At 37.6% G+C, this 24,285-nt stretch overlaps 1 protein-coding gene across 1 annotated transcript in view; it reads right to left on the bottom strand.

Annotated features, from left to right (window-relative positions):
• UNC13C (unc-13 homolog C (C. elegans)) overlaps nt 1-20,552 on the bottom strand; it is a 912,374-nt gene extending 891,822 nt beyond the window's left edge. Inside the window, exon 1 of the mRNA XM_006898243.1 lies at nt 17,570-20,552. Within this exon, the coding sequence (XP_006898305.1) occupies nt 17,570-20,549 (2,980 nt within the window). The 5' untranslated portion in view covers nt 20,550-20,552. The remainder of the gene's footprint in view (nt 1-17,569) is intronic.
• Between the last annotated feature and the right edge of the window lie 3,733 nt (nt 20,553-24,285).

The raw sequence follows: 24,285 nt of genomic DNA, 5'->3' as shown, positions 1-24,285 counted from the left end.
TGATCTAAGCATTCAGTAAAGGTTGGTGGATTTACTTGGTTTTCTACGTTTGAATTTTTCCAAAGCAAATCTGTTGACAATAAACCAGAGAACTGAGGTGGCCTAATAACACAGTAATAACTATAGCTATTCACATAGTCAAGTTCCACCAGGCTGCCTGTGCCTCAAAGACTTTCAAATATGCAAACCACACAAATAAGTAGATAAAGGCTCACTTTCCAAAATACTTTCCAGAAGAAAGAGAGGGAGCTAGGGGGCTAATGGTGGAGAGCGAGGAAAAACCACAAGGTCACAGAATTTGGGGAGAGGGAAAAGGTGAAGGGAATAAGAAATATCTAGTCGGGACAGGATAATGGTGAGAAAGGATCAATGTTGATAAACTTTATAAAGCACATAGAGCAATGGAACAGAATAGAGAACCCAGAAATTGGTCCATATATCTATGGTCAACTGATATTCATCAAGGAAATAAAACCTATTAGATGGGGAAATGAGTGCTGACAAAATTAGACTGCTACCTGAAGAAAGCAGAAACAGGATCCACATCTCACACCATTTCTAAAAATCAACTCAAGGTGGATCAGAGACTTGTGAATAAAGTCCAAAACCATAAAGTTCATAAGAGACAAACTGGACTAAGCTTAGCAGGTTTAGCCTATGGTATAAAGACAATGCCAAATACAGCCAGAAATGCACACTCTGTAGAGGATAGATTTAATCTAAAGATTAAATCTCTGTGTTCATCAAAAACTTTTTTCAACAGTGTAAAATTAAAGCCTACCAACTGAAAACAAACATTTTTGTCAATACCATTTTTTACAAATGCCTCATAAGAAAACTTTTACAGAATACTCTTGGGCCTCCAGAAGAAAAAGACTGTTAACCCAATGGTTTAAAAGGGCAAAAGACATGGAAAGACTTTTCACAGAGGAAGACATTCAAGGGGCCAAAAGACACGTAAAGGAATGTTCAAAATCACTAGCAATTAGAGAGATGCTAATCAAAAACACAATGAGGTACCATCTCACTCCAGGAGCAGTAGCAAAGTTTAGTAGGCAGCAAGCAATAAATGTTGGATAGGATGTGGATAGGTGGGAACCCTCATATACTTTTGGGTTGATTGTAAAATCACTCTGGAAGATAATTTGGCCTTTCCTCAAAAAGTTGAATATAGAAACTGCATATGACTCAGCTATTATACTACTAGGAATATTCCACCAAGGAAATTAGAAGTGAGACACAAACGGAGATTTGTACACGAATGTTCACACCAGCATTATTCACCATCACAAATATGCAAACAGCCAGAATGTCCAACCACAACCAAATGGATTAAGAAATTGAACATTCACACAATGGAATACTATGCATGCAGCACTCAGGAGCAACGACTTTGAAAAATACTTGAGATAGATTGGAGAGCATTAAGCTCATTAAGCTCAGTGAAATAATGCAGTCTCATAATGACAAATACTGCATAAGACCATTATTGTAAAAACAGAGGATAACTAGCAAAACATGTACAAGAACTCAAGGGTGGGGTGAGCAGAGGGGTGAGGATAGGTAGAGGTGAAATAACAGGGCTGCAGAGTCTAGTGAGTAGAGGGAGGGAGGGAAGCAAATGGGAGGGATCTAGACAAAAAGACAGTGTAATGATGGGCAAGGTCCAATGGTGATTAATTTTAGAAAACATAATGTATGAGAATGATTGTATGAAATACAATGTGAATGAAGAATAGAGTGAAGCACAATATATATAAAGTTTGTAAGCAAATCAATTTTAAAAAGGTAAAAATAATCCCACAATGTATAGGAATGATCATATGAAACACAGCATGAATAGGAAGATGTGTGAAACACAGTGTAAATAAATGAAACAAAATCTATTTGTATGCAAACCAATATAAAATAAGGAAGCTCTGCCTCACTTACTTTGGACACATGGCCAGGAGAGACTGTCTTTAGAGAAGGAAATCATGCTCAAAAGGGCGGAGGGACAGAGGAGGAGAGGGAGACCCCAGATGAGATGGATTGATACCATAACTGGGACAGTGTGGGTTGATGTGTCAGAATTTGTGTGACTGGCTCAGGACAGAAAAGGGTTCAGAGCTGCTGTGCATAGGGTTGTGAGATACATATATATATTACAGGCTTTGGTCTTCCCAATCACTTTTTATGCATCAGAGAGTTGGACAATGACCAAGGAGGATAGAAGGAGAATTGATGCCTTTGAGCTGTGGTGCTGGAGAAGAGTATTGAGAATACCATGGACTGCTAGGAAAACAAAGAGATTTGTCCTGGAAAGGGTTAAACCAGGTGGCTCCTTGGAGGCAAGGATTCTGAGGCTCCGTCTAACATACTTTGGACATGTTGTGAGGAGAGTTCAGTCCTTGGAGAGGGACATCATGCTTGGGAGGGTGGAGGGACAGCACAGGAGAGGAAGGCCCTCTATGAGGTGGACTGATTCAGTGACTGGGATTATTGGGATGGGAGTGTCAGAGACGGTGCGATTGGCACAGGACAGAGCAGAGTTTTAGGCTGTTGTACATAGGGTCGCTATGAGTCGCAGGCGACTCGACAGCACATAACAACTAATAAATATATATATATACACATCTCACAGGTGATTCAATGGCACATAATAATTAACATGCTATGACAGTTTTAGAAGCAGGCATGGCATCCACCCACTTCCTAAATAACATGCCTCTAGAAACTCTATGAACTTTGATAAATGTCGATAATTGTAGAGGGGTTTCAGGCCTTTTGTTCATAGGATCACTATAAGCCATGCTCAACTTGAAGGCAATCAATAACAATATACTTTAAAATAAACAAACAACAACCCAGAAGGTAATTGTAGCATTTGATATCTGGCTCATACTTCTTAGAAATAGTTTAAGAGAAAAGGAAGAAGTCATTATCCTTTTTGGGAGTTGGCTATCTTACTAATTGCACACATGTTTGAGTAGAAGGCTATCACTGTTCCATTTAACTGTACTTTTTACCACATAGACGTACTACTTTTATATTACTGTTATTAATGAAGATACTGAGCTACAAAGAAATTAAAGAACTTGTCAAAAATCACACACTTGCAGGCTGACTCCAGAATGCACAGTTAGCTGTCCATGCATTACTAAGCTGCCTCACTCTTGGTTATCAATGGGGACTGGGTGAGATTCTAAGGGTATAACTTACAGCCTCCTGTGAGTTTAAAGCCTAATGAGGAAAGAACAAGAAAACAAGCATTTATAGTAAAATAGGCTTATTTTTCGCCTTTTTTGGATGTTACCTTAACAGTAATAGAGACATGGTCTTACACTTTGGCATATATGCAGGTACTTCTGAATTCAAAGAAGGGGTTGTTGTTGTTGTTGCTATGTGCCATCCAGTCGCTTGCGACTCATAGCAACCCTATGTACAAGAGCCCTAAACTCTGCTCTGTCCTGTGCCAATCCCACTGTCTCCGATACACCCATCCTGATTACCCCAGTCACTGAGTCAATCCACCTTATAGAGGGCCTTGCCCTCCTGTGCTGCCCCTCCGTTCTACCAAGCATGATGCCCCTCTCCAAGGACCAGTCCCTCCTTAGGCTGGGAAAAAAGGACAGATAGAAAGAAAATCAGTTAGGAATGTCTAGCAACAGTCAAGGGAAGATATAATGGAGCTCTAAAGATAAAAGTGTAAAAAAAAAAGATAAAAATGTCATAGTCAAATTCAAAGGATGCCCCTCTCTGGTGATTTAAATCTACCAGCACCTCTGAGGGCAAAATATTAATAATTCCCTCCCTGTACAATTTACAGCCTTGAAAATTCAATACAGGGTGAGCTATGTGAGTCATAAGAAACTCAATGGCAATGATAATGAAAGTGAGAATGAAAGACAAAGGTAGTGGAGACCAATAAATTTTGTTGTATTTCAGGGAAAAATAGAGGGTAAAATTTGAGGCCTTACAATGTTTATTTCTGTTGTGTGATATTGGTTGGAGTATACTTGAAGACATCTATCAACAAGCCAAAGCTGTCAGGCCTTTTACAGAAGAAATATTCATGTCCTTTTAGCTTCTGTGGTAGGACAGGGTATGACTTTCTTCCAAGTGCTCATAAAAAGAAACAAAGAAATAAGAAAATAATTTGAATGTCCAGCATCCAAAAATGAGGCAAATGTCAACTATAATGGCAAAGAAGGAACCAAGAAAGACACTCAGAGTTGAGTAAATAGAGAGAAATTAATCTTACTTAGCTGTAGTGATTAAGTCTGTAGGGAGCCGCATCTCTGCTGGTTTGAAGCCTTAGCTTTTTGGGAGAAAGATGAGCAATCTCTTCCAATGTGATTTACTTACTGTATTGGAAACTCACTGGAAGGTCAGCTATGAGTTTTCAAACTTGACATAAATTAATTTTTTTTAATTATTGAAATAGAGTTTGATGATAAACAGAATTAGGTGATGACGAGAGGAGAATTCAGTATTAGAAAGGGGTGTGAAGATTGAAGGACAACACTTTTCTTGATAGGACTACAGTACACTGGTCAATACAGTATTCAAGTCAATACATACATCTCATTTTATCATTTCTCTTTAATTAATTTCCTTTATTTCCATACGGAAAACAAAAATAGATGCAAAAAACTAAAAAAAAGAAATCTAGCTTCTGATTATTGAACCAGATAGATGTATTTTATATCATCCTCTGCCATACTTTATACAGTCCAGTCATATCAAAATTTAAGTTCCTTAAATGTGTTATGCCATATTCTGCCACAAGATCTAGAAATATTTTATTAACTCTGTCTCAAATGCCTTTTTTTCTTTCTCTTATGCCATTTCAATGTATTCACACTTCTGATCTCAGATTAAATATCATTTCTTCAAAAAAGGCCTTATCTAACCCCTAAATTTGTGTACTTTCTTCACACTTCTACATGGCTTATCAAACATTATTATTAGTTATTTGTATAATTTTAAAATTAATCTTACCACAAAAAGAGACAAGAGATCAACTATTAACAGATGCCAAAAGAGACAATTAAATATTAAAGAATAGGTAAATGAGTGGGTAAAGTCATGACTGAAGGCAGTAGTCTAGGTTTGAGAAGAGTTATTCCAAAGAGATTAGAAAAAAAGAAATAATTCACAAGATTAAAAAATAACCCCCGAAATAGACTCACACTATAACTTAAGCAGCATTTAATTTGATACACTGAGTCAGTCAACTGGGTATTCCATCAGAGCTCTATAGTTTGGACAGCTACCTCCAGGTGATTTTCATGCATTTTTAAACTGTAAAACCCACTAAATTCAAGAATCAACAGAATATTCTTGCCACAGCTCCAGATGTTTGTTACAGGCCAGATGCTCTAATTTCTATAAGAAGAAAAGAATTCATGTGCCCAAGGAGCTAAAAGCATATTGCTGTCTGAAGAATACCAGAGTAAGAATCAAATGTCTCGGGGCTGACACTTGGTATCATTATTTACTAGTCTGATGACATCCTATATAACCAAGTAAGTAGAAAGAAGGGAGAATCAGAGTATATAATTTTTAGCTTCAATATATGTCATTTGGTGTCCTTTTAAAAAAAATTCTATATATGTGAAAGTTAACTTTTAAAAACATGATAATAATTTTATAGCTTCAGAAAATTCAGGAAAAATGTTGGTAGACATGGAAATTTCCCATCAATTTCCCCTCAGTATAATAAAATAGTAAAAAATCAACAACATGCAATTCATGGGCAATCTCCTCCCGTGTGATTAACTGCTTCTGAAATCCGCTGGAGGGTCAGCTATGGGTCAGTTCTGAAAATAATGCACAGCAACAGCACAGTAAAAAAAGCTGTGTTGCAATCCCAAAGGCACACAATTCAAGTCTACCAGCTGCTCTTTGGGAGAAGAAGGGACAATTTCCTCCCATGGGATTAACTGCCTCTGAAAACCCACTGAAGTGTCAGTAATGGGTAGGTTCTGACTTGATGGCATATAACAACAACTTTACAATTCCTATTTGTGTCTAAGAGAGTACAAGTACCTTCAACTGTAGTCACTAGAACAGAAATTGAAAACTAAAACCATAGGCTTTCTGCAAGGCACTGCTAAGCATCAGAACAGGCATTAAGAACATGTGAGGCCTGACCTAAATCTCTGGAAAATAAGATCACACAGAAGCTGTCATTTTATAATGTTGGTATTTTATAGGTTAACATTCTTTTCATTAGTAATAAAACATGAATGTCACCTGGATAGCCATGTTGCCTATAATAAGATCATGTAGCTTGTATGCTGGCTTATGATTTGGGAAAGTTACCTGTAATTTTAGCTCTTACGACAAATCCGTGCTGTCAGGATGATAAACATTTTGACACCTCAATTTCCCTATAGTATAAAGTTAAATACCCAATATTAATTTCTGAACTTTTAAACAAACATTTTAAACAGACAAAGGAGTTCCTGAATCCACATCCTGATTCTGACACCTCTTTGTTTTATTTCATCCTTTGGGTAATTTAGAAACATCTCAGTTGATTATATTAAAAAATGGAGATAAAATACTATCCACGTCTTTGGGTTGCTGTGAGAATTATATGACTTAATGTAGTATAAAATATTCAGAATATATTCTGATACACAATACTCAATAAGATAAAATGGGTACTTTCCTCCTGAGAAATTTACGTTCTCCAAAAGACTGGTGAGAGTCAGCTACTTTGAGTTGATTACCACTCAACAGCAAAGAGAGATTGTTTTGACTATTAGTAATTTACTTACTTGATTATCAAGAAAAACTAAAGCATGTATTTATCTATGTGTGTGAGAGACAAATAAGGGGGAAGAGACAGATAAAGATACTGAAAATTTTAAAAATTCAAAAACATCAAACTTCATATTTTAATGTAAGAAATATCTTTTTTCAAGATATTTCAAAGTAGCATTAAAACTGAAGTGTACAGATAACTCAGATCCAGAGGAGATGGCTGGAGGGAAAGAGGAAGTGGGGGAAGATATTCTAAATAAAGCATCTTCCTCAAAGTATTCTCAATCCTTTGGGATTGCCTACAGACTTATACCCGTCATTTAGATGTCCCCAGTGGTAAAGAATTTTACCCTCAGAAGCTTTCTTTTATTTTTAGAAATCACTGAAAGCTATCATCAACCAAGTTTGATGAATGAGTTAGTTGACAAGATTCTTTAATATAGTTTATTAAGAAACACATACACGCTCCAGCTGTAGGCAGCTGCCTAGGTTACTTCATATCTAGGCAAGTGTTATACTGCTGGGAGAACAGCAGCCTGTACATAGCTGGTTGGCATTCTGGGCCTTTTTCATTCTAACTTTTAACTGTACCAGGATGCCTGCACAGTTCACACACACACAAAAAACACACACACAGAAACACCATCCCAAACTGAAGCATACTATAGCCTGGAATATGCCAGTTACATAAACTAAACTCATATTAATGTTCTAAGGGACTGTTACATGATCTTTAAAAACTGAAATATCAATAGTCATATGCTCAGATATTAAAATTAAATAAACCAATTAATCATAATCATAATAAATTATAGGCACCATAGAGAAGACTGAGAAGTCTAGAATAATTAATTGTGTCCACGTGAAACCTATACCTAGATCAAGACGCTGTTATCTAAACAGAGCAAGTGAACACTGTATGGATTAAAATCAGGAGATGTGTACATCAAAGTTGTGTCCTTTCTCCATTCAATCACCTATTCAATTTGTATGCTATACTGAGCAAATTATTCAAGAAGCTGGATGACATGAAGAAAAAGTGTGGCATCAGGACTGGAGGAAGACTTAGCAATAATATGCATTATGCAGATGATATAACTTTTCTTGTTGAAAGTGAAGAGGATTTGCAATACTTGCTGCAAAAGATCAAAGATCAAAGACTAAAGCCTTCAACATTGATTACATCTCAACAACAACAAATAAAAATTCTCACCAGTGAAGTAATAGGCATCATCACGATGGAGAAAAGTTTCATTTGTCAAGGATTTAATTTTACTTGGTTCCACCATCAAGAGCTTTATAAAGACAGTCAAGAATTCAAAAGATGTGCTGTATTGGGAGAATTTGCTGCCAAGGACCTGTCCAAAGTGCTAAAGAGTGAGGATGTCAATTTAAAGACTATGATGTGTCTTATCTAAGCCATGGTCTTGTCAATTACTTCCACTGCACCTGAAAGTTGGGCAGTGAACAGGACAGCAGAAGGATCGATGCCAGTTGCAGTGTTGAAGAAGAGTACTGAATATCTCGTAGACTGCCAAAAGAACAAACAAGTCCGCCTTGGAGGAAGTGCAACCAGGGTGCTCCTTAGAGGAAAGGATGGTGACACTTCATTTCATATCCCTTGAGCATGTTGTCAGGAGGGTTCAGTCTTTGGAAAAAGACAGCATGCTGGAAAAGACGTAGGGTCAGAAAAACAGAAAGACCTCCAACAAGATGGATTGATGCAGTGACTCTAATAATGGACTGGATCATATTAAAACATCATGGTGCTGGTACAGGATGGGGGAAGGTTCCGATTAGTTTGTTAATGGGGACATTACGAGTTGTACTTAACACAATGGCACCTGATAATAATGTCAACCATTAATACCTTTAGCTATGTCTTATTTCATAGCCTCTGGACGTCACCTAGAAGAATACCTAAACGAGTACTGAGAACAGTTCCACTTTGAGTCAGGGCAACTGGCTCTCTAAGACCCAAAAGTCAGCCTGGATAAAATTTCTATCAAAAAACTAAAACAACAAACGAACAACAAAAACAAACAAAAAACCAACAAAAAATCCACCCAAAAACCAAAACAAAAAATACAAACCTGAAAAGACAATTCCTTTAAAAAACAAAACAAAAACCTAGCTTAATCTTATATCCTAATGAATGGACTTTTATGCAGTTCAGAAAATTATTACTGACTTTATAGGCCCAATTAAGATAACTAGTTCATTCTCCTGGTGAATTGTATAGTATTCCAATCTCTTCTTGAGATTGTCATTCTTCTTAACACACTCTAGGATGTTGAGAATTTATGCTAATCTCTAATCAGGTAATATCAGGGTCCCTATGAGTCGCAAGCGACTTGAGGGCACATAACAACAACAACAACAACATCAGTAAAAAGGATTCCAGGAAATAACTTCTTGCCCACCTCACACCCTTAGTCTTCTTTCACTGATTGCTCAGTGGTTTTCACTCTGTCCAATTGTTACCCAGTCAACTTTTGGTTGCCCTGGTAACTCTTGTTTGAGGCAAATTCTCCAGGGTCAGGTTTCTTCCTGCTTCATTGAAATTCCCCCTCACTCTAGACTTTTACTGCAGAGCTTGAATCACCTTAGTATGTATGTCTAGTCTAGGTCCTAACACCTGAACTATCCCAATTAACACTTTACAGGCTTTGTCTTACACTGGAAATCAGAGCTCCTTCATTTCATTTTACATAGAAACCTGTCAAACCCTCATTAATTGCTCTGGAGTTTATTGCAGGTTGACCTTGCAGGAAGAAGGACATTAGAAAAAACAAGAATGTAGAAAGACTATTCACCTAAGATTTCACCTTAATATCCTTTCTTAAATCTTGGGGATTTGGAAATTTGCTCTGAAGTCTCTGTATCAATATTACTAGCACAATCTGGAAATTCCCATCTTTTCTTGTTAGTAAACATTTTCCTTGAATCGTTATTATATTTTTAGCTTCTCTACAAAGAGAAGTATATTGTTAAAAGGTTATTAACAATTTTAATAAAGCAAATATTTACATTTCTACTGTTTCTGTTCTCAGCTTAATATCTGTGCACTTGTGAATTTCTTCTGTATCTCCTCTCAAAATTCTGTTACTCAAAAACTACTTGCTCACCCTAAATAAAGATTTTAATGTGACAAGAATCAGCTGTCCAAATTTGACATACCTCTTAAGCTTAACTATGACCACTTATTTTAACACAGTCAATATTAATACACCATTAACACACAACTTGCAGACCTCAAAAGAATAACTTACATGTATGTTTAAACTCACATACCATTTCCTTTCATGATAAGACTTTCCCACCCAGATGTTGGGACATCATGGAAAAAGAGTGAGACTTTGGATTCCATCAGGAGCATAAAGTACAACAGTCATTTTATTTTCTATATAACGTTGGAGGGAGCTCTGGTGGCCTAGTGGCAAGAAACTGTGCTGCAATTCTGAAGACAGGCAGTTCGAGGCCACCAGTTTCTCTATGTGTGAGAAGAATGGGCAATCTCCTCCTGTGTGATTAACTGCCTCTGAAAATCCGCAGGGGGGCCAGCTATGGGTGGGTTCTGACTGTACAGTACACGACAACAATAATAAACAACAGTATGACCTTGGACCATTTATGAGACTCAGGAGTGTATTTGTGAAATGGAAATAATACTACATTTTCCCCATGGGTACATAAAAAAACAAACTGGTTGCAATTGGCTTGACTCTAGCTCATCCGACCTCATAAATGTCAGAGCAGAGTAGAACTATGAAAACCCTAGGGTTTTCAGTGGTCGATCTTTCAGAAATACACTGGCAGCCAGATCTATCTATAAAGGGTCTCTGAGTGGATTTCAACCACCAGTCTTTCAGTTAGTAACCAAGTGTTCCACTATTAGTGGTAACCAGATTCCTTGGTGAGAATTAAATATTATACAACACTGAAAAACAATGACCTTGTAAACCACTACATGATATGGATGAGTCTATAAGACACTATGCTGAGTAAAGTGTCTCAGTTACAAAAGCACAAATACTATACAAGAACACTGCTATAAAAACATGATGGACACAGAGAAATGGAGATCAGGGAAAGCCTGCATAGATAATGAACACTGCACTGGAATGGGAAGGGAGAGATTATCCGAATGGAGTGGATGATTACTGTGTATAGGGCAATTGACATCTAGAGCAAGACATGCATTACAAAGTGAATTGGGAGGGGGGTAGGGAGAAAAACGTGTATCAGTTAATGAATCATTTCTATAAACTGTCACTAAATTCAGAAAAGGGGAAAAAATGAAAATGAATCAATATATCTCAAACTGAACCAGATAGAAATGTATTCAAAATACATACTGGTTTCCATCCCTTTTAAACACTAAAATCTCAGGTTTCACTGAAACCATACTGCAACATGAATTCAATTAATGTTCCTTTAGGGAGCTTTTGTAGCCTATGAGTAAAGAGTTGTACTATCAACCTAAAGGCATGTAGTTCAAATCCAACACCTGCTCTTCTGGAGATATATAGTTAATCTACTCCTGTGCAATTTGCTGCCTCTGAAATCCTGCCAGAAGGTCAGCTATGAGTTGGTTCCAACTCAACAGTATATAGCAACAACAATTTTCCACTGGAATAAAGAAAAAGAAAGTAGTCTAGATTTCAAAATTATTCACTTTTGATGTAGCTATATAGCCACCAATTTATGGAGGAAACTAGTATATTTTTATCAGTTTGATAAATATTTAATATTTATTATATCCCAAACTCTGGATCAAATTCCATTATTGCAGCTGGGGGGTGGGGGTGGGGGTGGTAATCCATTCTAACTTTCAAATCCTCTCTAGTGGAAAATACAATAATTAAATAATAACTAAATGTAAAACTATAACTATGATAGGTGCTATGAGTATGAAACATTGGAATTTAATAAAGGTTCATGAGTCCTTAACTCCACTTAGAAAAAAACTCTCTAAGCACATTCCACATCTAAGAATGCACCCTACACACACACTAATTTGCTTTCTAAAGTACAGATGATAAAGCTGCCCAGCTTGTGAATTTGAGAGCAACTTAAAAACCCATTCATTGATGGGGGAATAGTCTCTGATGGTCTAGTGATTAAGCAGTTATGTTGCTAACCCAAAGGCAGATGGTTCAAATCTACCAGCTGTTCCAAGGAAAACAGGTATGCATTCTCCTCCAGGAAATTTCCAGCCTCTGAAAACTCAGTGGAGGATCAGGTATGACTCAAATCTGACTTACAGAAATGAAAGAGAAAAGTAAAACTACAGAACAACTATGTAATGGATAAATTCATATTATTATAAAGAATGAGATTGATTTTAAAACAAAAAGGAAGTATACATTACATGAAAAAGCAGGTATAAAATAAAAAAAATGATAGTTTCATATTTTATTAAAGAATAGAAAAGAAAAAGAAATGCATGTGCATCTAGAATTGATTATCTTTCTTCAAAAAGGAGAGGAGCTATTTTTACTTTTTGTGTTCAAATTTGAGGGATTTTTTTTTGTATTATGTTTTTAGGTTACTATGTGTGCCTTGTTTCTGTACAAGGAACACTGGTAACAAAATCTTAGATGTTTTTATAAAGACCTTTTTATGTACCCACCAAAATAAAATTTTCAGTAATGGGATCCTAATAACCTATAATTTCAAAACAGTATTCAGAAAAAAAACAAAAAATTACAAACTCTTCAGATGATTCTGGTAACTAGCCAGACAGGGGAACACTGTTCTAACTTAAGAAATTATCAGTCTCAGGGAAATGTTTATATAATCAGTTTCTTATCTTTATTTGGGCAAAAACACTCCAACCAAGTTCTATAGCTATTTAGAAAACAAAATACAAAAATTTTTAAAAAACCAAACAAACATCAATAAATACCAGTGTCACAGTCTATTGCAGAAGGAGAGAAAGCCTGGGAATGACATTTCAAAACACATAAAAATTTCTGTTCTTCTACCGAAAAAATTTACTGCAGTCTTGAAGGCTTTAATTTCAGGTAAGGTACACTCAAACGTTAAATACATCATCCTTCAAGAAGTTGTTGTAGCAAAAGTATTTATGGGGCTCTTTGAACCTTGATTTATAAGACATGAGCACTTGAAGTAGAAAAAAGAAAAATTGACTATTTCATGTCAAAACCTCAATGTGTCAGAAAACATAGTATCTTTCATATTAACACTGGCTTCTCATGAAAATCCTTTGGCTGGAATAAACCAGTAGTTGACTCTGTCCTCCAGCTTTCATCATTTTCTAACTTAAAATGAAGTTTTAATTCAAAACCTTTGAATTAAAACCTTTGAAGTGAGTAAAGACATGTAGCTGTTGCGTTACTGTTATGTTCCTTCACATTGGAATCGATTCTTAGCTGACCCTCGAGTGGGTTTCCCAGGAGAAGAAACTGTATTTTTTCTCATGTGGAGCAGACAGAAGATTCAAATCAACTGTCTCTGACTTGGCAGCCCAGCTCCTTACCACTCAGCCACCAGACCCTCCTGAGTCAACATTTACTTGCTCTAAATAGCAAAAATAACCACCCATTGGATTCTGTATCCACCCATTTTAGCCACATGACATTGAGTACCTTAACTTTTAAGCACCCTAGTTTTCTCATCTGTAAAATAGGGTAAAAATGGAACTGAGTTTTTAAAAAAAAATTTTTATTTTATTAATTTAAAGAACATTTACAGAGATTTTGGATTTCCATTCATTCATCATTGCACTTTTCTCCCTGCCCAGCCCTCCCCCATGGAACTGAGTTTTTAGTAGTTCTGTAAGAAGTAAAAGAATGAAAACATGCGTATCAGGAGAGTTCAAGATAGACGGTCAAACAAATAAAACTCTTAGCTATCAATTCAGAACTGGCTCACAGTTGTCCTCCATTGAGTTTCCAAGGCTGTAAAGTAGGTAAGAGGAACTGTCCATCTCTTAGAATGGATGGTGGGCTCAAAACACTAGAGAAGCCCAGCCTTTGGCTTAGCAGCTCAACTCCTTTAGACTATACAACCAGAATGCCATAAATGTAAGCTTTCCTCTTGAACCACGCTCTGAGATCTCAGACAGCAGTCACAATCTGATCATTTAAAGCCCAACATTTGAATATGGAGCTTTTTATTTAGTATCCTGGCTCCTTTGAAACAGTCATTCATTCAACAATTATTATTAACTCTGTGCCATATCTGTATAAAAGCACTGGTCCAGGCACAGTGCATATTAAAAGAATAAAAAAAGACTAGACCTCTCGATTCCAGATTATAGTTAGAAGAGAAAACGCACATAAATTAGCGTTCTACAAGGTGGAAGTAAGTGGTGACAGTAAGATGTATGTGGACAGGAGTCCAAAGAAGACAACACTTAATCCCAGTTGAGAAGAGTTAAGGAGCTGAGGATGACGATTATATTACCACCATGGTGTCGGGGTTTGGCCAGCTACACACAGGATTCCACTGAGCAGGATTCAGCCAGAAGGAAAAAATTTGAACTCATGGGTTAAGTTTCCAGGCAGCTCTGGTGATTTAGTAACGTTTCTGGTTACACACATCTAAGATCTTTTTCCCATTTGGCAAACCATTCACAGTAGCCATGTTGTTATTGTGTACAGTTGAGTCAAGACCGACCCACAGCTGACCTTCTGGTGGGTTTTCAGCTGCAGTTAATCACAGGCGAGGAGAGTGCCCATCCTTCTTGCAGAGCAGCTAGTGGATTCAAGCTGTGTACCTTTGGGATGCAGTGCAGCTTCTTACCACTAGGCATAGTATGTGTATCTATGTGCTGGATTTCAAAATACAAATTTTACTCAAACCCTAAAAATGAGAACTAATATATTTACAAGCCTATGATTCTGTAAAGTTGTGCCTGGGGGTTGGGGGGGGCAGCACCCTACATAGTTTCACAGCAAGAGCTCTGCACTCCAATCTGTCCAGGTTGATAAGAGAAAAGAGATAACAATGCTACCTAATGTTGATTGAGAAGCTACAGAGAAAAATCTATCTGCATTTTCCCAAAGGCCACTAAGCAGATGGCCTTGGGCACAAAAATAATCATGACAATTGGCACCTTATTGGAATGATCCAAGCAGGGAAGGGACCTGGAAAATGCTATTCTTTGGCTGTTCTTTTTCCTGTGGCATACTGGCAGCACACAGTAAGGAAAACTACGTAGTTGCTGCAAAGCTAAATAGATTTGGCCTTTAAAAACTAGGCTACAACAGCCTCCTGGGTAGTCAATCTGGTGCCTTTCAACAACCAGAGAGCATCTTAAAGGAGTGTGTCCTGATTTCCTCAGGCATAAGTAACAGTCAACAGACTCCACCCAACGCTGGTGCTCAACATAACAAGCTAAGCTCTAAGGTGACAGAGTAGTCCTGCTCTTCTATAGAGCCCGGCATGATGCATCGGCCATATGGCACAATAATATTTTACCTTTTGTAGAATTTTCACGCGGGTATTGTAGGGTCAACCAAGTGCATCTGTGTTGCCCAAAAGTAAGTGCCATTAGCTAACTAGATCTGTTATCTATTTGAATGGTCATTCATTGATACCATTTACTTGTTAGAGGTTTTTAAAAGAAATTGATGAACTATTACTTTCTGAAATTGATATTTATCTCTGTTTCTAATACTATTTAACATTTCAAACTAAAACCTATATCAATCAGCATTAGAACATTCGTCTCTTCTGTCACAACAGCCACAATACACATGCACACACATAATCTTTAGTCTTATTTTGTATTTAAGTCGACTTCTCTGAAATAAAAACAAATATGGTACCAAACTTCTGTCTTGTGCCTCACAAAAATTTTAGATGAGTTTATTAAAAATACATCTACATCTATCAAAAGCTTTTCTGAAATGGGATAGACATTACTCCAACATAAAATATATTTGCATAGCATCTGAATACTTAGCACTTTCAAATAAATTTTAAATGTACTTGAGAAATCTACCTTTAAAAAAACTACCAAAATTGCATTTAAAAAAATGCCCATTCAAGAGTCCAGAATAAGAGTTTCACAGTAAAGTGGGCTGGGGGAGGGGAGAAGGACTGTATAACAATGAAAGAATATTTTTTTTCTACTCAAAGAGAAAAGTAAATTGGGATGGGGAGGTGTGGACAGGAAGGAAAATGTTCAACAATGAATGAATGGAAATCCAAGTTCTCTATAATCTCTCATTAAAATCTCAATTTAAAAAAAAATTATAATTGATGAGAGATTTAAAAGACCAAACCTTAAAGAAAACATCAGAGTGTGTTTCCAATTTTCCTAAGCACAACTTTCATATTTGTATTCCTTTTGATATAGCATTATGATTTTTAACACTTAATTTGACAGGCAGTAAATCTCACCGAGTATATTAAAACATATAATTTAAGAGAGCTGGCATCTAAATATTTTGTCATAAAATATTCATGAAAATTTCATTAACAAAGTTAATGAATGATTTTAAAAATCATTATATATCTCAGTTATACTTCTAATAAACTAATTACATATGTAGTTTCTCCTCTGTAAAAAAAATTCCCATTGATCTATGTGATTAGGGCAGGTGTTTGACATATCTGTATATCTAGACCCATCTACCTCTCTAATAAAAGGGTTGTGTGGGGGTATAAAGGAATTATTTTAGAGCTGAGAACTAATTCTTATTTAAATATCTTATCATGTGAAATAGTTTGCAATAAAAATATTTACTTATTCAATAATTTATCCATATCAACCAGAAAATGGCCAGTTTGGAGGAATATCTGATTATAGCTTTAGTCAAAGCAAAGAAGTCACAATCAGCTATTGGATGCAGAGATTGTGTTATTTCATAATGGCAAGAAACACTTGGTTTCATAAATATATAACTATCTTAAATATAATATGATTTACACATGTGCATTTAAAATGACAGTATCATCACCAGGGCAAATATCAGTAATATATAACTCATTAAAAGTAAGATTATAACAAACCAATATATATAAATATTAAATGATAAGCATGTAAATGGTAGCCATTTGGGCTTAGTATATGCAAGATTGATGGACAAAACATATAGTGATAACTGATTTCATATTATATGAAATTATTCTTTTAACAAATTAACGTTTTACTTAAGATACCCTTTTTATTTTCATAATGGCAGGAGAATTCCCTTCTACTTCTTTCCTCATTCTTTCTTAAAGAGTGACTTGTCTGATTAGTGTAATCTCCTGTGTGATTACTGCCTCTGAAAACCTGCCATACCTGGTTAGCTATGGGTCAGTTTGGACTCTACAGTACATAACAACAACAACAATAGAAGTCAGGATTCAGGTTTGGCCCAGGATCTTAGCTCTACTGCTCTTTTTCAGTTACATCAGAACCTAATTTTTCTTCACAAGATTGAAAAACTCTCACTATCCTTGTTAATCCACTAAAACCAAGGAGTAGACCCTAGGTTGCTGCCTCAAAGGTCTCCTCTTAGATTTCACTCATCCGTTCTTTGACAAATGTTTGATACCATGGAGTTGGCTACTAAAGTATGGGATTTGTGACTATCAGAGTACTCTTGATCCATAAGTGGAGGAGAAAAAGTTAAGGCTTATTTTCATGTGACACACTTGAAACATGCTTTAATTTTAATTAAGCTCAACAAGTTGAAGAATTATCTGAGTATAATAAAATCTTAGAATAAGCATTCAAAATCATTGCATGTAAATTATTTATATAAGACTAAAAATAACATGTTCTAAAGAAACACTACTCAATAGTAAAAAACAAGTAGTTAATAATGCACAATTTAAATATGAGTACCTCCAGCCAGGATCTTCTCTTCCAACTCTGCCATTTGCTTTCTGTAGGCCCTTAAAGCTGCTTCTTTAAAAGAAGGACGGATTCGCTTTGGCTTTGTGATTTCCACCGGTTGTTCAGGAATGTTTTGGTTTTCATCTTCTCTTATTTCTATTTCTACTGAAGTTTCACTTAATGGCTCCATCCCCCCTTCACTAACGAGATCATCTGCCTGACCATCATAGCCCTCATCTTGTGGGGTTTCATAAGGCGTTTCATAGGAAGGGTGATCATATTCTTTAATTTGTTCATCTGTTTCAGTAATGCTAGTCCTATTTTCCAATTTCGCAAGGACTTGTTCCATCACTTCAACATAATCTGTTTCATTGTCAGCCACTGGCACACTGTAGTCCTCCTCATCCTCTGCTTTGTAGTAATAGGGTTCTGTATAGACATCAGAGTCAAGGGTGGTACTAGATTCATTTGCAGTTGATTGGGATAATGTCCGGAACCTCCCCATTAAGGAAGAGCCACTGTCCTCATACCCACTGAGACTCTGTGTACTTTTGTTCCAAACCACTTCCAAGGCTGATTTAGCCCTCTGTAACGTTGACCCAAATTTTGGGAAACTGAAAGTCTTATCAGAAAGATCAATGCTTAATCGACTATGCCAAGATTTGGGTGGGGCATCCTCAGAATCATCACTCTGCAATTCACTTTGACTTCGGTACATCATGGACAACTGGTTTTGATTTTGGTATACTTCATTAGAGTTAGTTTCCTGGTAAGAATCATATGGACCAACCCACTGGCCTTGTGTTTCATTATCCAATCCAGGGCATGGAGATGAGTTGTCATCTTGAGTTAAATCATAGCTCTCAGAGTCATCTTGAAGGTCACTGTGACACTTTACCAAGTCATCTAGGTCTTTATTGTCAGTATCCAGCTGCTGGTCCGATAAACTGTTGGTGTCGTAGTCAAAAGTTTCCTGAGTGGATGTATCTAAGCCTACATCAGCTCCTTGTTCTGCTTGATTCCATTCCTTCCATGGAGAAAGATCCTCATGTAATGAGAGCTGGGAATCACTGTAGTGACTTCTGTCTGCAGAAGCACATACCATGCCGTTGTTTATGCCACTATCCACCATCTCTGGATTCTCACATTTATTCGGCACTTGAGCACTCCCATTCAAAGTTTGGTCCTGGGGACTGTCGTATAAATTAGGTGTACTCTGTTTCCGCTGCCAAAGTTCCCGATCTGAAGATGACAGGAGAGAGCTTCCATTAGTTCGAGCAAAAACCTGATTTTCAGAAAAATCCTCCGAGTAAGACTGACACAACTTGGAGAAATCGGATTCAGAGCGACTAAGCTTAGCGGTAAAAAAGTCACTCTGGGAATGCCAGAGGGGCGTTGCAGCTGCATAATCCGTTGCCGTTTGCTTTTCCAAGTTGTCAGATTGTGGCAACTGTGAGGATATTTTATCATAATCTGATTTATTTTTAATTTTGCTGCCATTAGTGGTTTTATTCTTGGATCTGGCATTGTGAGACTTTGAGCTTGACTTAGAACTACTGCCTTTTATTTGAAACTCTGATTTGGAAAGTAGAGCATATGTATTTCTGTTAAAGTCAGCTTCCAGCTCTCCATCACTATCATCGGGTGACTGCCAATTGTTCTTCTTCATTTTGGGCTCCGGAGTAGACAGCTTTATATCCATGCTCTCGTATGTCTGGGAGGAGGGTATCCCTCTCTCTTTTCTTTCTCTGATGTCATGAGTAAGAATATCTGTCGAGATTCCAATGCCTGTCCCTTTGAGTTTGTATGATTTTTTTAAGACAAAATCTCTTTGCTGAGGGGTTTCAAAATATACAAGTATGGGTCGAGGCTTTGCGTTTGGACAGTCCCTTTGCTGTCCGATCCTCTGAGCTAATTCAATTTTAATAGCATTTGGTGCATCTGAGAAACCCATTTTATCGATCAGAATTTGGTACACCACACTTTCCACGTATTCAGATCTTTCCTCAGGCACATTTAAAAATCTCAGGCTGGCTTTGCTACCCATATGACCTAAGTGTTTAATATAATCATGGATGTCTCTGGTTTCCCTCCGAGACTGGACGAACCCTGTTCGTAACTGCTCAATTTCACTCTGTACAACCTCCACGCTGCTGGAGATCTCATCGATGGAGTGCTTGAGAGCATTGACATGCCCTCTGAGTTCGGAAAGTTCTGTCTCGATTTGACTTATTCCCTGAAGCTCCTTGAAGATCATTTCCATGACGTCATGGGTCTGGCTAATGCAGCCGGAGGAACTAAACCCCGGCTCAAGGGCATTTGCCTTTGGGTTTCGTGCAGTGCGATCCAATGATTTGCTTCGTATCCCCCAGGTTTTCTTTATTGTGCTCAACTCTGAGTCTGAGGAGACACACTCTTGGCTCTTTTTCCATTTCCGGAGTTTTCGTAGAGCCCCTAGTTTCAGAGTGTGCAGAGTGCGCTCGCCGTCGGAGCTGCCCTCCGAGGGCGCCAGGCTGCTGGAGCTTTTCCTGTTGCGCCGCACAGGCATGATGGGTGCTGCGTGGCCCTGGTTTTCTGTGCTGCTCCTTAGTTCATTTAATGATTCCGAGTAGGAGCTTTCAATTGAAGACAGCTCTTGAAGCAGATCCTCATGATCATTGTTGGGTACACTAATATTCTTTCTGAGGCCGTTGGCAATAGCTACTCGGTAACTGAAGGTGGGGGAGAGGGAGAATTCTCTGCTAGCTTCGTCCTCTTCAGTGGATAAGTTGCGAGCAGAGGAACACTTTGCAATCTTCTTTACCGTGCTTTTCAAGGTATTTGAAAATTTGGGGGTTTTGGTCTGGCCAGCAGCAGGAAAGTCTGGATCCCTTTTCTGCTGACGATTCTCCTTTTTTTTGGTTGTATTTCCCAGTTTCTTTGTAAACATTCCTTTGCAAAGCTTATGTATGTAAGGTAAAATCAGGCTCTTAAGAAGATTGGCCACCATGGAGAGCAGTTAATGCAAACTTTCCTTCTCCAAAGAAATAAACAAGGAATCAGGTTGAAAATCTGTAAGTCCAAGGCAAGCATCACTGTTTAAATTGTCTGTGAGTCATTGACATTAACAAGGGCAGCACGGGCTTGATATCACTGTCCCAGGAAAACCAGAAGCAATCCTCCGTTTATGATGCGTATTCTCTCCCGGAAGAAGGGCTTCGTGACTCCTGCCATTTCCACATAGCTTCATGTAGTGTCTAGAAAGAAAGGAAGACTAGAGTGAATATCTGAATTTAGTGCTAGATTTATCCAATTTTCTACATTTTCCAAAAGTATTTTCAAGGCAATCAGTGTGGGAAAAATTATAAAAGATGGGTAAAGTAATATCTGAATTTCACCACAACAGTAATTTTAAAACAATTAAACTCAAATTCAACTGATTGCCATTGAGTCAGAATGGACTCATAGCGGATCCTCTCTCACACGTGTTTTCTGGAATTAAAAATTTTATAGGAGGAGATTTTCCAGCATAATAAATTCAGCACCAATAATTCTGTTTAACTTACATATATTTTTTAACTGTTCTATAGGTGGGGACAAATGAAATGATAATAAACAGTAAATAATTTCTTAGAAAACATTGAGAAAAATTATATGCAAACAAAACGTCTGTATTAACTGTGACAATATCATTTTCACTTTACTTACATCCTGAAAATTATGCTTACTTAGACAAAACAATTTACCATAATATGTATCCCTTGCTCTTGATACTTAATCAACTGGATATTACTTATTTCTGAAAAAATTTTCACTTATTTGAATATTTTTAAACTTTTCTAGGTATCTAAGCATTAAAAATTTCTTAAATAATTATTAAAGAAATCAAGCAATTAAGTATTTTATACAATGAACTAAATACCAAAAGGAAACAAATCTTACATGAAGTTTGTCAATTAACTATCATACTTTTTTTTTCATTTTCTTGAAAAACGCTGTATCAAATTAAGCATTGTGTTGTTGTTGTTGTTGTTATGTGCGATCGAGTCACCTGCGACTCATAGCGACCCTATATACAACAGCCCTACACTCTGCTCTGTCCTGTGCCAATCGCACTATCTCCGACACTCCCATCCCAATTATCCCAGTCACTGAATCAATCCACCTCATAGAGGGCCTTCCTCTCCTCCGCCATCCCTCCACCCTCCCAAGCATGATGTCCCTCTCTAAGGACCGGTCTCTCCTCACAACATGTCCAAAGTATGTTAGACGGAGCCTCAGAATCCTTGCCTCCAAGGAGCCACCCGGTTTAACCCTTTCCAGGACAAATCTGTTTGTTTTCCTAACAGTCCATGGTATTCTCAATACTCTTCTCCACCACCACAGCTCAAAGGCATCAGTTCTCCTTCCATCCTCCCTGGTCATTGTCCAACTCTCTGATGCCTAACAAGTGATTGCGAAGACCATGGCCTGTATCAGATGCACCTTAGTCTCCAGAGAGACACCATTGCTCTTCAGTACTTTGGAGAGGTCCCTAACAGCAGACTTTCCCATGGCAATGCGCCTTTTAATTTCCTGGCTGCTGGTGCCAAGACTGTTGCCTGTGGAGCCAAGCAAACTAAAGCTGTGTACAATCTCAGTCTCTTCACCATCCATCCTGATGATGCCAATTGTAATAAATAAAAATATTTTTTCTTGAAAGGGTGGATGGACAGCACAGGAGAGGGAGACCCTGGATTAGATGGATTGATAACTATAACTGGAGTGATGGAGATTGATGTGTCAGAATTAGTGAGACCGGCTCAGGACAGGCAAGGGTTCAAAGCTGCTGTACATAGGGTCACTATATATCACAGGTGACTCAATGGCACATAACAATAATCACTTACTATGATAGGTTTGGAAGCAGAAGTGGCATCCACTTCCTAAATAATATGCTTCGGGAAACTCTATGAACTTTGATAACTGTCGATAGTTGTAGCCGGGCTTCAGGCCTTTTGTTCATAGCGTCACTATGAGTCGTGCTCGACTCGAAGGCAATCAACAACAACAACAATAACAAATGAAAATTAAAAGAATAAGGAAATATGGTTAAAATGGCAATAATTCACTCAACTTTTGAAAAGGCAGCTTGAGAGAACAGAGCCAACCTAATCAAATATTTCAGTCTTTAGAAGAAATGGAAACGCAACTGGAGAGAGGATAATAAATCAGAAAAAGAAAATGTGCCAGAATAAATGAGCACAGATAGTCAAGACTTGGTTGAACAGACTTCATTTTATGTCTGTTTCACAATGACCACTCAACTTTCATGATGGCTAATTTCTGGAATTATATGTTGTTGGTATTGTTGTCAGGTGCCATCAAGTTGACTGTGACTCATAACAAGCCTATGAACAACAAACATGATTCTTATTCTATATTCTATCTTATGTCATCCTCTGTCATGCTCTCTGTCATGCTCACACCCACTGTAGTAGTCACTATGCCAATCCATCTTATTGAGGGAAAGGTTGAGGGCAGAGAAAGAAAGGAAGCTCCTCAACAAGTACAAAAAGTTTACCTTTTGTTCTACAGTTCACTAGTATCATGCCTTGCAGTGACTATGCATTAAAATAATACCTAGTTCAATTAAAATGAGCTGTGGTGCGGGGGAAGAGTGTTGAATATACCATGGACTGCTAGGAGAACAAACAGGTTGATGAAAGTAGGCTGCTCCTTGGAAGGATTCTGAAGCTTTGTCTGACATTGGACATGTGACAAGGGAGGACCAGTCCTTGGAGAGGGAGGTCATGCTTGGAAAGGTGGAGGGAAACTACAAGAGAAATAGGCCCTCAATGAGATGGATTGATTCAGTGACTGGGCTTATAGGGGTAGGTGTGTCAGAGACAGTAATGTTGGCACACGATGGAACAAGGTTCAGAGCTGTTGTACACAGGGTCTCTATGAGTCACACGTGATTCGACAGCACATAACAACAACTACAACAACATCATGGTATTATAGTAACAATCAAGAGTCTTTGCCGATATGAACAGACACTTCACTGAAGAAGACATTCAGATCGCCAACAAGCACATGAAGAAATGTTCAAAGTCCCTAGCTCTAAGAGAGATGCAAATCAAAACAATCATGAGATATCATCTCACACCAGTAAGAATAGCAAAATTTAACAGAACAGCAAGCAACAAATGCTGGCGAGGATGTGGAGAAACTGGAACTCTTATTCACTGTTGGTGGGAATGTAAGATGGTGCAACCATTGTGGAAGGCGGTGTGGCGCTTTCTCAAAAAATTGCAAATAAAGATACCATTTGACCCAGCAATCCCATTACTGGGAATATACCCCAGAGAGACCATGTCTGCCATCCATGTACATCCATGTTTATCGCAGCTTTGTTTACAATAGCAAAGAGTTGGAAGCAAACTAAGAGCCCATCAACAAACGAATGGATAGAGAAGCTGTGGTACATCCACACAATGGAATACTATGCCACATTGAAAAGCAAGGAACTCATGCAATATTATTCAAAATGGGTGACCCTGAAGGACATTATGCTGAGTGAAATATCTCAGTCACAAAGGGACAAATACTACATGGTTCCACTGTTGTTGAATGGGTCTGACAGAAAAAAAACTGGATAAATTATGTATATTGTATTGAAACATGAGGTAAAGAAAATATTAGAGGTGATATATGATTGAGTATTATGGTTAGCACAGGAATCCAGAATTAAGGTTGCATAT

The sequence above is a fragment of the Elephantulus edwardii genome, unplaced genomic scaffold (assembly GCF_000299155.1).
Source record: "Elephantulus edwardii isolate Elephantulus edwardi_28Jun2011 unplaced genomic scaffold, EleEdw1.0 scaffold00225, whole genome shotgun sequence".
In the NCBI taxonomy this organism is placed as follows: Eukaryota; Metazoa; Chordata; class Mammalia; order Macroscelidea; family Macroscelididae; genus Elephantulus; species Elephantulus edwardii.
This window is presented reverse-complemented; position numbering and strand designations above follow the sequence as displayed.